We start from the raw sequence: 13,511 nt of genomic DNA on the forward strand, positions 1-13,511 counted from the left end.
GGAGCTAGAGACCTACTACCTACAGGGGATCCTAAAAGCCGCATACAGTAACATCTTTTCTCAGGCTTCTCGCCACCACAGCAGTCCTTCTGCCACCATGAGAAAAGGCCACGCTTACCTTCCCTGGCATCACCTTCACAGGTCAGGAAGCTGGCCCAAACATCCCTGGTCTGCCCGAATTACCAGTTTTAATAACATCAATCATATCTTAAAGACAGCTTTTCTAAGCCTGACATTTTTATATGTAAGCAGCTGTCATGGAAGAATTAAAAAAAAAAAACAACCCAAGCTTTTATATTCTCATTGCAAATATTGGTCATTTATAGATGTACTTCTGCCTTGATGCAGTCAGTATATGGATTTCATATGCCAAATCCATGAACTTAATTGTACACAGGTAAGCAGTATTTCCTTAGGCTGATACACCACCCTTCATCTAACCAATTCTCTACTGTTTAGAAATTGGCTTATTCCAAATAACCCTAACTTTGACTAAACTTGCTATTACCTCCAACTTATGCTATCACTTAGGATGACATGAAAATTCGTTCTTTCCAGCCTGGAAGGCATCTAGGCCCTAAGATTCTCTACATCAGTTCGAACTCTACCTCGGTCCCATCCATCCCATCCACTTGTTTACCACAGGGCTTCCCAGTTTTTTCACATCGAGGTACACGCAGCAAGAATTCAGCATGCTGGAGTGAAGGATTAAACTGCTTACATATGACCTCAGGGCATCAATGGTTCGGCACACTTTTCATCCACCTGTGACACCCCTGTGTGCCTGGCAGGCCAGCTGGGAACTTCCGACTTAATAACCATTACAGATATGCCATACCCCGGGTACTTTTACTCTACCCAAAATGCCTCCCATTTTGAGGCTGAAGGAATCAGATCTTCTCCACCTACTGTTCTTAACTACAGAGGCCTGGAGAAAACTCACCCTCCTCCTCTGCAGCCAAGGAGACCTCCCTCGAAAACATTCAAAAAACTATTTACACTGCTAAATTAAATGAGACAAATGTCCCTTTTCCCATTCCTTCCAGTCCAGAGATAGAAAAGAATAGACTACACCCAAAATAAGACTGGTTTAAAAAAAAAAAGGCAAAATAAGGCCCAAGAACTGATATACTGCTTTCCCAAAGACATTAGCAAATAGAGAACACATTAGGTCTACAAGCATCACAGCTGGCATATGAGGTTCATTATCTAAAAAAAACAAAACAAAACAAAAAAACAGACTGTTATACAAATATTAACAAGGGCCTACCATGTGCCAAGCGCTGATATAACTACTATAGAGGAAGTAAATATGAGTAAGACCATCAAGGAGCTCACAGTTGCAGAGTGGTCATCAAAACAAAAACAAGGAGATCACAACCATACGTACAAAAGAATATACCTTTCATAGGGAAGTCCAAAGTAAAGAAGGCACTGGAAAGGGTTCATAGAGGAGACACGTGAGGTGGCTCTGGAAGGATGCATAGGAGTTTGCCAAGGGACAAGTGGAAACAGAAGACAAAATACATAAAAGGCATAGGAGGGTACAATGGGATCAGCAGCATCTCTGCAGCACCAGCACACAGGTTCAACCACCAGCCGGCACAGTGGGTTATAGGGTCCAGCGTTGCTGCAGCTACAGCTGCAGCGTGGGTCACAGCTGTGGCCTGGATCTGATCCCTGACCCGGGAACTCCATATGCCAAAGGGCAGCCAAAAAAGAAAATAAATAAATAAATAAAGGCACGGGAGCAGGAACACACGAAGTCATTTGGTGACTAGGACTAAGATTCAGAGTTGTGCATGAAAAGGAAATGTGTGTCTTCCTTTTGAATATGTCACTCAAGTAAAATAGGCTGGCGATAGTGGGGAACCACTGGAAATTTTTTTAACAAAAGAGTTACACGACCAAATTTGTGTTTCCGAAAAATGACTTCAGGATCCACATGAGGATGGATTGGGAAAGTGACCAGGGACAGTTAGATCGGTCAAAGACCACTCCGGCGGTCCAGTGGTATTAATTAGAACAGTAACTGTAGAGATGGAAAATACAGGGCAGGTGTGGAGACAGACTCCACCTGATCTGGCAACTGATTGACTATGAGGGGTGAAGGAGAGGAAGTGAGTCTAAATTACTACAAAGACAACAGCTTGAGCAACTGAGTCAATAATGATACCAGCACTAACTAAAACAGGAAATTGAGAAAAGCACAGCTTGAAGGGCGAAGGGTTAGATAATGTTGGTTTCTGATGTGTTGAGATTGAGATCCATGGGACACTTAGGTTTGGAATTTAGGGTGGCGAAGCTACTGGAGATCTAGATGAGACCGTTCATGTGTCACATTGCAGCTAAAGCCATGGGAGAGTATGGGATGAGACAGGAAACGGGAGTGAGGGAGAGAAAAGCACACAAAAACAACATTGAGGAATACCCACACCTAACAGGCAGTCAGAAGAAAGAGTGACGGAGGATAAACAGTCAAGGGAGGAGAACCAGGAAGGCTGTGATGTCAAAGAAACCTAGGGCATTCAATGGGGTGAAAATCTGCCCCCCCCAAAAGTCAGAGGTTAGAGGGGAGTTACTGTCTTTCAAGGAGTCAAACACCCAAGTAACGATATTTGTTTAACTTTTCCAAGATACTGGATGGAAAAGGAGATGACAGCAAGTTAAAAAGGATAAAGGGCCATGCTTTTTCAGCTGGGGCAGTTCAATGACTGAGAAAGATCCAAACGGAAAAGAAAAACTAGACTTAGAACTGAAAAACTAAAGACTCAAAAAGGACAGATAGAGGGATCACTCTAGGAGTTCCCATCATGGTGCAGCGGAAACGAATCCGACTAGGAACCATGAGGTTGCGGGTTCAATCCCTGGCCTCACTCAGTGGGTTAAGGATCTGGCGTTGCTGTGGCTGTGGTGTAAGCCGGCAGCTATAGCTCTGATTAGACCCCCAGCCTGGGAACCACCACATGCCATGGGATGGGCCCTAAAAAGCACACACAAGCACACACACACACAAGGATCACTCTAAAGAACAGGTAACAATAGATAATGATACAAATTCTGGGGAGGAAAAAGAAATAAAGACGGTTCACATAAAAATGGCTTCTATTTGCTCTGAGAAATAAGACACAAATTTGTAAAGGAAGAGGGCATAACGAAGAGTGACTTAAAGATAGTACCAATGTTTGGGCAGTACATAAGGTACTGCAGGTGATGAGAGCTTACATTCCTCATTTCATTTACTCCTCACTACCATCCTATGAAAAGGTATAATTACCACCATTTCACAGATAAACTAAAATAAATTAGCTTGCAGAAACAAATTTCAACCTAGAAAAGTCACTTTCCAGAGCTTCTGCTCTTAACCTTCTGAATGACAAAACACACCATTTGATACAATACCCAAGAGGCAAGTACGGCAGCTATTACCTCTTTTACAAAAGTTTCATATGGAAACAAAGATTGCAAAGAGGTAACAGCCAGGCTTAAACTAGTCCTCTGCCTCCAATTCCAATGTCCTTCAATAATGATAATAAATTATAATTTAACAAAAACTGCTAACTATAATAAAAAGTATTCTACTGCCAACCCACGGTCTCCTAGCCCCAACATTCACACACTCCAACAGAAAGCAATCCACAGAGTTCCCTGGTGGCCTAGCAGTTAAGGATCCAGCATTGTCACTGCTATGGCTTGGGTTTAATCTCTGACCCAGGAATTTCTGCATACCACGGTGCAAGAAAAAAAGGGGCAGCAAGCAATCTACTATACTTGATTGAAATGGAGGCTAAGGGGGTCTTTCATCAGCCTTGAAACTGAGACCCTTTAGAAAAGTCAAACCTCCTTTACAAAGGTCTCCAAGTGACGAGAGACTTGGATTGGTCCAATCCTGGAGAGAAGTGCAGAAGCGCTACCACCATGAGTAAGTTACTAAGATGGAAGTTAAGGGAGAGCTTTTTTTTTCCCCCCTGCTTTTTAGGGCTGCACCCGAGGCATATGGAGGTTCCCAGGCTAGGGGTCGAATCGAAGCCAGAGCAACACCAGATCCAAGCCACATCTGCAACCTACACCACAGCTCACAGCAACGCTGGATCCTCAACCCACTGAGCGATGCCAGGAATCGAACCCAAATCCTCACGGATACTAGTCGGATTTGTTTCCGTTGCACCACAAAGGGGACTCCAAGGGAGAGCTTTTTAAACCTAAGTGAAACCTCTCTGTTGTGTTGGCTTTAACACACAGGTTGCCTGGTCAACCACAGATTAAGCATGTTCTTAACATATTTTAGGCAGTTAGTAGTAAGTGAATAGAAGTAGGGCAGCTGTTAGAAAGGTAACCTCCCAACTGGTTTCTCTGAGGAAGCTTGAGCCAAATCAGTCATTTTATTCTCTAGCCCTAACCCCCATTCCTTTCACCTGTGAGGTAAGGTGAGCTTTAAGAACACAACCCACAAGTAGCTAAGGGTGTTACCTGACTGCATATCCAAGGTGGCCTGCAACTTAGGGGGGCAGTAAATGGCATTTGCTGTGGTTCGAGCAGAGGTTAAGGCAGCTCGGGCTTTTGGCAGGTTACTCAGGGCATGGTATGTTTTGCTTTCTAAAAGCTGTACTTCCACCAAAAGGGCTTTGTCATCCATCTTTTTCAACTCCCGCAGCAATTGAGAACCTGAGGAGAGAAAAAATATATACCTCTTTGTCAGCCATTATCTTAATACCTCCCCCTTCTCTCACCCTCATAAAAACAGTCACAATAAAGAAACCTACCAGAACTCAAAAAGAAGTTATCTATTTACAAGAATTAAATTTTTTGCTAATGTGCCATCTTCCAATAGAGAAACACAAGCCTCTTTGAAGCCTTTCCGCATACAAAGGACATCAGCGCCAAGTCCAACAGGCTTACTCCTGCGAGTTGAATGCAGCAGGAATCCCCACCCAGAAAATGCTGAAACTACCTATCCAATTCAGAGAGGCACCTGATCTCACTCTCTTCCTGTCCAGCAATCACAAGACAATATAAGAAACACCAGGCACTAGGGCTGGTGGGGTAAAGGAAAGAGTTTTGGATATACTAATGCTCTGCAAATACACCTTCTTCCCCAGGCTCAACATCATTAGTTTAGTCATTAGGAAATGTAAATCAAAACCAAAACAAGATACTACTTCACTCACTAAGATGGTTAAAATTAAAAAGACAGACAATATTAACAAGCATTAGTGAGGATATGGAGAAACGGGAACCCTCCTCATACACTGCTGGCTGAGAATGTAAAATGGGACAGCCACTTCTGGAAAACAGTTTGGCAGTTCCGCAAAAGCTCAATAGAGGAGTTCCTGTCATGGCTCAGCGGCAATGAACCTGACTAGGATCCACGAGGACGCGGGTTCGATCCCTGGCCTCTCTCATTGAGTTAAGGATCCAACATTGCCATGAGCTGTGGTGCAGGTCGCAGACACGACTTGGATCCTGTGTTGCTGTGGCTGTGGTGTAGGCCAGCAGCTGCAGCTCCAATTTGACCCCTAGCCTAGGAACCTCCACATGCCATGGGTACAGCCCCAAAAAGCAAAAAAAAAAAAACAAAAATAAAAAATAAAAAGGCTCAATAGAGTTACCATATGACTCAGCAATTCTACTCCTGGGTATAGACCCAAAAGAAAACCATGTCCACATAAAACCTGTTCACAGAAGTATTCATAACAGCCAAAATGTGGAAACAATCTAAATGTCCATTAACTGATTAATGAATAAATAAAATGTGGTACAGCTATACAAAGGAATATTACTTGGCAATAAAAAGGAATGAAGCACTGCTATGTGCTACAACATGGATGAACTCTGAAAACATTATGCTAAGTGAAAAAAGCCAATCACAAAAGACCACATGCTGTATGACTCCATTTATGTGCAATGTCCAGAAAAGGCAAATCTACAGAGGCCTATCTCTGCCTGCCTTCCAGGGAAGGGGGTCAGGCAGAGATGATGGATGGGGAATTAACAGGAAATGACAACTGAGAGGTACAAGGTTTCTTTGAGGAGTGATGAATATATTCTGAAATCAGAGGGTGCTGACAGTTGCACAACTCTGTGAATATACTAAAAACCACTGACTGTACAATTTTAAAGGGTGAATTTCATGGTCTGTGAATTCTATCTCAAGAAAACTATTTTTTTTAAATGCTACTATTTATTTGAACCTATGAAATTATCATTTTTGCAGGATAAGAATTGAATACTGGCAATTTTTTCAAATTAACAGACTATAAAAGCCATGTTCTTCTATCTGGGAAAAACAGTCTAGATCTATCCATTAATTTTTTAAAAAGCAGCAGGCAAAGATTTCAGGGTGTTTAAAGGCCAAAAGGAGAAGTCTTTAGTCAGGTTTCATAAGTATTTGCACCCGACTAATTGCCTGATCTTTACAATAGACTTTAAGGTTGGTTATGTAAACGTGACAGCGAACACTTGCAATCTGACCCTTTTGTTCTCTAAAGTTGGCAGACAGTAGTTTCTTGGAACTTCTAAATGGCATTTTTCTATGACAGATTCAATAAATGTAAGCCACTTTAAATCGTTCTTAAAAGTAGACAGAATATAAATCATTAATATGCAACTAAGAGTAGCAGGTTCAGAATACCTTCATTTAGCCAGTTAAGATGCCTTATTAGCTTCTGCCAGCTTACTTACCCAAATGCAATGCTTCCTGGTACCTCTTGGTATCGAAGTACAAAGACACCAGTCTTGCCTAGGAAAGAGAAAAGGCATTGACTGATGGAAAGGGAGGGGGAAAAAAGCCAAAGAAAGAAATCAAAGATTGGCAGTCACAGAACCGTTACTGTTGAATATTCAAGTCCTGATGATAGCATCAAATTCAGTCTAAAAAATCATCTAGCCCATGGTATTATCTCTTCCCATGGCCAGCCACTGACTGTTGACCATGTTGCTGCTTACTTCTCTGAGCCAAGCAGCAGGTCTCTCAAAACTTCAACCAGAGCAATTCTCATGAGACTACTACCAATAATTTTGAGTGCCTGAATAATACAGAAGCTCCTGAAAACACTTTTCATCAGGATGGTGTTACTTATATTCACAGTCCAATTAAATGCCTAGAGACCTGAAATCAGTACTCGAATACACATACCTCCAAAGCCTGGCGTAAGAAAGTTCTTTTCTCTGATTTGGCCCATTCGATGCACTCTAAACACAATTCGACCTGCAACAGGAAGAGACAATACATGCAACATTATGGCCTCGCATTTTTCTCACAAACCTTGCTCTGGAGAACAGCTTTCACTTCCTCCTATGTATTACCTATGTCACTCTAATCACTGTCTCAGTGGCATGCCTAGATCCACAGTATCTCAACATGTAACGGTTTTATCATAAGGGAAAATCAAAGTGGCTTTTTATTTATTTATTTTTGTCTTTTCTGGAGCCGCACCTGCGGCATATGGAGGTTCCCAGGCTAAAGGTCTAATCGGAGCTGCAGCTGCTGGCCTACACCACAGCTACAGCAACGCCAGATCGGAGCCATGCCTGCAACCACAGCTCATGGCAACACCAGATCCTTAACCCACTGAGCAAGGCCAGGGATCGAACCCGCAACCTCATGGTTCCTAGTCGGATTCGTTAACCACTGAGCCACGATGGGAACTCCTCAAAGTGGCTTTTTACACACAAAGTATCTTTGTGCTTAGATTGTGTTACTCTGGAAAAGAGCTTCATCTTCAAGAGTCCTCTTTCACTTTCCCAGAAGGTACCCAGAACTTCCAACATATGTAGTCCTAGAATGTAGAGTTCTATGATGGCTGAGAAATTTTTAAAACAGAGATTTCTCCCTGAATAGTAACAGTAATGTGTTAATGTGAATACACTGGTCATAAAGGGGACAAACACTCAGCCTGGGCACAAGTGTCTTATTCCTAATAGTTGCTTTTAAGACTCAAAAGGCCGAGCTGGCCCTTCCCTTTCAGATTCTAAAAAGTGCAAAAGACAAGTCTCACCACAATACAGTAAACTTAGCTTGTATTCAGAGGAGTAAAAAAGAAATTCCAATTAGGCTAACATTTAAAGGGCCCTTTACACTTTCTTTAAAAGCGCTATGAATCCCCAGTTCTATGTGCTACCCAAACAGTAATGTACCATGCAAAGTAACTAACTTAAAGTAGTGTTCCACGCTAGATGGTCGGCATGCCATCAGGTACCCTTGCCATAGCAGCTTTGACAAGGACATCTTAAGTGCTACAGATCTTGTATCACTCTATCACTGCATGTTTCGTATTAAGATTCACAATCAGAGCCCAAGATAAAAGCAAACTGAGCTCTCCAGGAAACTAACTGCTAATACAACAAGTTTTTATATAAATCCAAAATTCTCTTAAGAAACGTTATAAGGAGGGAAAAATAAAGGGACATAATCCACACTGATAGATCTTTTGCCTTCAGATCCTACATCCAAGCTCAGTAGATGAATGACATTACATGGAATTTGGTGGAATCAATCACTGGTAAGTGTTAATGAAATATTTAAAACTCACTGGAGCCCCCTAGTGGCTATTTAACCACCAACTCTAAACTCAACTGCCCTCATAAAATAAATTCTACAAAAATTAAAAGCAAGTCAATCACAATTTCAGAGTTTTGAGTTATGCTCCAAAAAGTCAAACTCAAAGTAAGATCGCTGTTCATGGCATGAATGGAACGGAAAATATTTTGCTGGATATTTTTTAACAAGAATAAAAGTCTTGGGAGTTCCCATTGTGGCACAGTGGAAATGAATCCAACTAGGAACCATGAGGTTGTGGGTTCAATCCCTGGCCTCGCTCAATGGGGTAAGGATCCAGTGTTGCTGTGAGCTGTGGTGTAGGTCGCAGACACAGCTTGGATCCCGAGTAGCTGTGGCTGTGGTGTAGGCCAGCAACTGCAGCTCCGATTAGACCCCCTAGCCTAGGAACCTCCATATGCCGTGGGTGTGGCCCTAAAAATAAGCAAAAAGGAAAAAAAAAAAAAGAATAAAAGTCTTCAGCCTGTGTGTCCTAGGGGGCTAAGAAATGCTTACCATCAGTTTTACCTAGCAAGCTTTTTCAGACAATACAGAAATGAATGCCTAGGCTCCTAATTCAACAGTCCAGAATGAAAGGTTGTCCATTCTAATGTATATCCTTAGTTAAGAAACTAAATTCTACTCTAGCAACTCATTTGTCTCTGTTTCCCTTAGAGTCCACATGTTAAGTGACTCAACCAAGGTCACTTATTAGCTGTTGGGATCAGAATTGCACCCAACTTCAATCCAGTCTTAACAGATTCTCGTCAATACAGACATTTCTGCTAGAGCAGGGAATTTTTACATGGGTTGTCTACCTGTTATCAATTACACAGTCCATGATTTGTAATTTCTAAGACTACAGCTGATGAAACAAGTGTTTTAGTTTTGAGAAACAATTTAAAAGGACACTGTCCTTGTTATACAGCCATTCTGTTTGAGAGGCTTTGTGATTTGTTAATGCTAACAATGAGTGATCAAGGGGGAAAGGATATATGAAAAGCCCACGCTTCTGGAAGGAACCCTTACTTGAGTACAAAATCTTGACACAGTCAAAATCAGATATTTAAGTTTTAAATCAATATACTTAACCATTTTTAATGCTTTTATTAACTAAATTCCAAAGTGAAAAAATTAACTACTATTCTAAGTCTGAAATTCTCTAAAACAAAATTCCTTCCTTCTGCCGAAATAAGTGTTTCAGTAACAGGATTTTTGATGTATAAGGCTTTTTAAACGTGCTACTGTGGAGTTCCCATCATGGCGCAGTGGTTAACAATCCGACTAGGAACCATGAGGTTGCGGGTTTGATCCCTGCCCCTTGCTCAGTGGGTTAACGATCCGGCGTTGCTGTGAGCTGTGGTGTAGGTCGCAGACGCGGCTCGGATCCCGCGTTGCTTGTGGCTCTGGCGTAGGCTGGCAGCTACAGCTCTGATTAGACCCCTAGCCTGGGAACCTCCATATGCTGCAGGAGCGGCCCAAGAAATAGCAAAAAGACCAAAAAAAAAAAAAAAGTGCTACTGTGTTTCCGTTGGCTAGACTACACCAAAAAAACGGCTTCCCACAGAAACTGCCCACAGATCCCTGGAAGGTAAAATTAATTCTGGAATTTCAGTTCACTATTTAGCAAGGATCTGGTTCTGTCTCCTTTCTCCCCTCTTCATCCCAATTCTCCATTCCCCTCTTCTCCTGCCCACCACCAACCATCTCAGTCCTCAGTCACCTACCCCACCCGTATAGCCTCACTTTCTAGGCTCTAAACCTTAGCACTGCAAATAACCAGAACCTAATGTGAATCACGTCAGCTTTTGGAACAGAGCAAGCTGAAAACTCTTCTGACTCACGGGTTGGTCCCCAAAGAGAAAAAGGCATAGAAAATCCCCTCCCCTATACTCTTGGTATTAAACCCCAACACCCCTAGCTCTTGGTACCAAACTCCTCAAAGCTCCTAGATCTCTTAACAATGTTCTAAAATTTCATATTTTGCCTCAGGCTTCAATACTCCAATGACAGTGATCCACCTATGATTTGCTCCTCTATCCTTTCACATCTCTCAATCAAAGAATTTTTTAAAAACCTACAATTTTCCAAGATGAAGACTACATCCAATTTCCCCAAGTCAGAGGCCTTGAGTCATGCAGACAGATGTATGCTTATACCTCAACTCAATAAACTTAAAGCTTAAAGCAACAAAGTACCTCCTGAGCATCTACCATGGAGAAGGCATAATCCATACATTCCTGCAACAAATGCTAGTTATGGAGCTACACTAGGCCAAACTAAGTGTGGAGGATACAGAAGTGACTAGGACTCAGTAGCTATCCTCATGAAACTTACATTCTAAGTGGGAAATGAATGTTAATAAGTACAATAAATATGAAGAAAAGTAAAGCAGAGAGAGGGTATTGTAGACAGGGTGATAAAGGAAGGTCTCTGAGGAAATGAGATGTAAGCAAAGACTTGAAATATGTCAAGAAAAATGCCATGGTAAGATCAGGCTGAGAGCAATTAAGATGTATAAAAATGCTCCAAGGCTAGAGAAGTTTAAAGCTATGGCAAAAAGGCCAGTGTCAGAGCTGTAAAGAAAGTACAAGAAAGAATAATATGGTGGGTGAATTCATAGGTAGCCATGGTGAGGGAATACCATGAATTAGGAATGAGAAAGGCACTATGGTACTACTACAAGGTATATAGTGATTTATCCAAATGAGACTATATATTACAGTAAAGAGAAAATAATGCAAATGTTCAAGTGATCACCATATAAGACAAAATAATCAGAAATATAACATGTACAAAATATAATATGGATCACTGAAAGGGTTAAGATCACAATGATGTCAACAAGGAAAGACGTCAGAGGAGGTGCAACCTGAGATGGAACTACAGAAGGCAAAGGTACATCACAAAGAACACACAGGACCTGCTCAGCAGACAGCCAAGCATCCAATATGGCTGGCATGCTTGGTACACTTCATAGGGTACCAGATCAGGCTGCCATGCTAAGTTGTACTAAAGAAAACCATGAAATACCTAATTTTGCAGGCACTGGAGAGCCAGTGAAGGCTCAAGGTAGGGATGAAAAGGGAAAGGAATAAAATGTTCAGAAGGCCACTTGGTAGGTGATCTCTCAAAATGGTGGCATGAGGCTTTGCAGTCAACTAAGTAAGAACTAATTAAACCCATTATACATCAACAGTACCTCCAAAAAGAAAGAAAGAAAAAGAAATAATTAAAACCCAAACTAGATGGGAATTGAATAGAGAACAAAAAAGAGGTGGAGAATAGAGACTGAAGAATGTTGCAGTGACAGAATTTAATAAATGACTGGATATTGACGTTGGCTACGTTGAGTTCGAAGTGCCACCAGCTCTTACTTAGCAAAGAAGACACTGATGATAAAATGACACAATACCTTAGAGTATTTCCTTTCACCCTAGGGTAAGGAAGAAAGGTTTTCAGTTAAAAAAGTAGAATGCACTCAACAATAACAATGTACACACACAGTTAAAGGGAGGGTCTAACCAGACATGGAGCCCCCCAGCTAATTACAGGAGAGCCCTGAATTATGATTTGGATGATTTGGATAAAGGAGCAGAAGAACTGATCATTAGACAAACTCAGTTCTACCCACTGAGTCAGCTCTATGTTAGGAAAAGGGACATATTCCAGAGACTTCAGTGTCAAAGTAGCTTGGATAATTAATTTTTTCTGCCTAAAACGTTCCAAGTAGCAATTATTAGTCTGCCTCAAGCTACCATTTATCAGTCAGCCCATTCTAAGGCATCCTAATTCAAGCAAAAGATAGGGTGTCACTTTTTCATGAGAAAAAATATAACTTTTTTAAAAAGTTCAGGTTAGATAAGACTAAATCCCTTTTAAAAAATCACTTTTTCTTTTAAACTATTCATAAAAATAATTCTAACGCTTTCTTTGGTTCAAAAGGCAGCCATCTACGTATTATCTACTTTTGATCTACTATCATAAAACACAGGTCTGCCAGAAACAAATGAATTTGAAGACTTCCCTACAAGTAAGTTAGTTTATGGCTTTTTTTTTTTTTTTTTGTCTTTTTAGCTATTTCTTGGGCCGCTCCCGCGGCATATGGAGGTTCCCAGGCTAGGGGTCGAATTGGAGATGCAGCCACCGGCCTACACCAGAGCCACAGCAATGTGGGATCCGAGCCGCGTCTGCAGCCTACACCACAGCTCACGGCAACGCCAGATCGTTAACCCACTGAGCAAGGGCAGGGACCGAACCCGCAACCTCATGGTTCCTAGTCGGATTCGTTAACCACTGCGCCACGACGGGAACTCCAGTTTATGGCATTTAAACTAGGCTTCAGGAGTCCCCATCGCGGCACAGGGGCAACGAATCTGACTGGGAACCATGAGGTTTCGGGTTTGATCCCTGGCCTCACTCAGTGGGTTAAGGATCTCGTGCTGCCGTGAGCTGTGGTGTAGGCCGGCAGCTACAGCTCCAATTGGACCCCTAGCCTAGAAACCTCCATATGCAGCAGGTAGGGTCCTCAAAAGGAAAAAAAAAAAGGGCAAAAAGATGAAAAATAAACTAGGCTTCAAACAATCATTAAGGTTAAGAAACCAGATTTTACAAAAGACGTGCTTTCAAAGTAGGATCCTTATGTGCTAGGATTCTGAAGTTCCTCATTATTTACTCGACATGCCCCTAAGCCCCTTTCTATCTTTTACATCCACAAAGTCGCTGGCAAACAATGAGCCAAAGAACCAGCCACCAATTCCTACCCCTGCCTTTACACTACAACCTTTCACATATTTGTTCATTACCTGCCTTCTTCCCTAAAATCCATTCCTCCAGAGAGCAGTGGCCATGTTGCTACAAATATGGATCCCTAGTACCTGTAACAGTGCCTAACACACAGCAGACCCTCGATGAGTGCTGATCAACAAATCTACAGAAAAGACAACGGTATTCTTCCTACAGACAGATTCAGGCA

General features: G+C 41.8%; 1 protein-coding gene across 1 annotated transcript in view; it reads right to left on the bottom strand.

Annotated features, from left to right (window-relative positions):
- The window catches only part of PSMD11 (proteasome 26S subunit, non-ATPase 11), a 31,079-nt gene that overhangs the window by 8,480 nt on the left and 9,088 nt on the right, over positions 1 to 13,511 (bottom strand). Inside the window, exons 4-6 of the mRNA XM_047757325.1 lie at positions 7,136 to 7,207; positions 6,682 to 6,739; positions 4,471 to 4,665 (exon numbers count right to left, since the gene is read on the bottom strand). Of these exons, the coding sequence (XP_047613281.1) occupies positions 4,471 to 4,665; positions 6,682 to 6,739; positions 7,136 to 7,207 (325 nt within the window). The remainder of the gene's footprint in view (positions 1 to 4,470; positions 4,666 to 6,681; positions 6,740 to 7,135; positions 7,208 to 13,511) is intronic.

The sequence above is a fragment of the Phacochoerus africanus genome, chromosome 14 (assembly GCF_016906955.1).
Source record: "Phacochoerus africanus isolate WHEZ1 chromosome 14, ROS_Pafr_v1, whole genome shotgun sequence".
Lineage (NCBI taxonomy): Eukaryota > Metazoa > Chordata > Mammalia > Artiodactyla > Suidae > Phacochoerus > Phacochoerus africanus.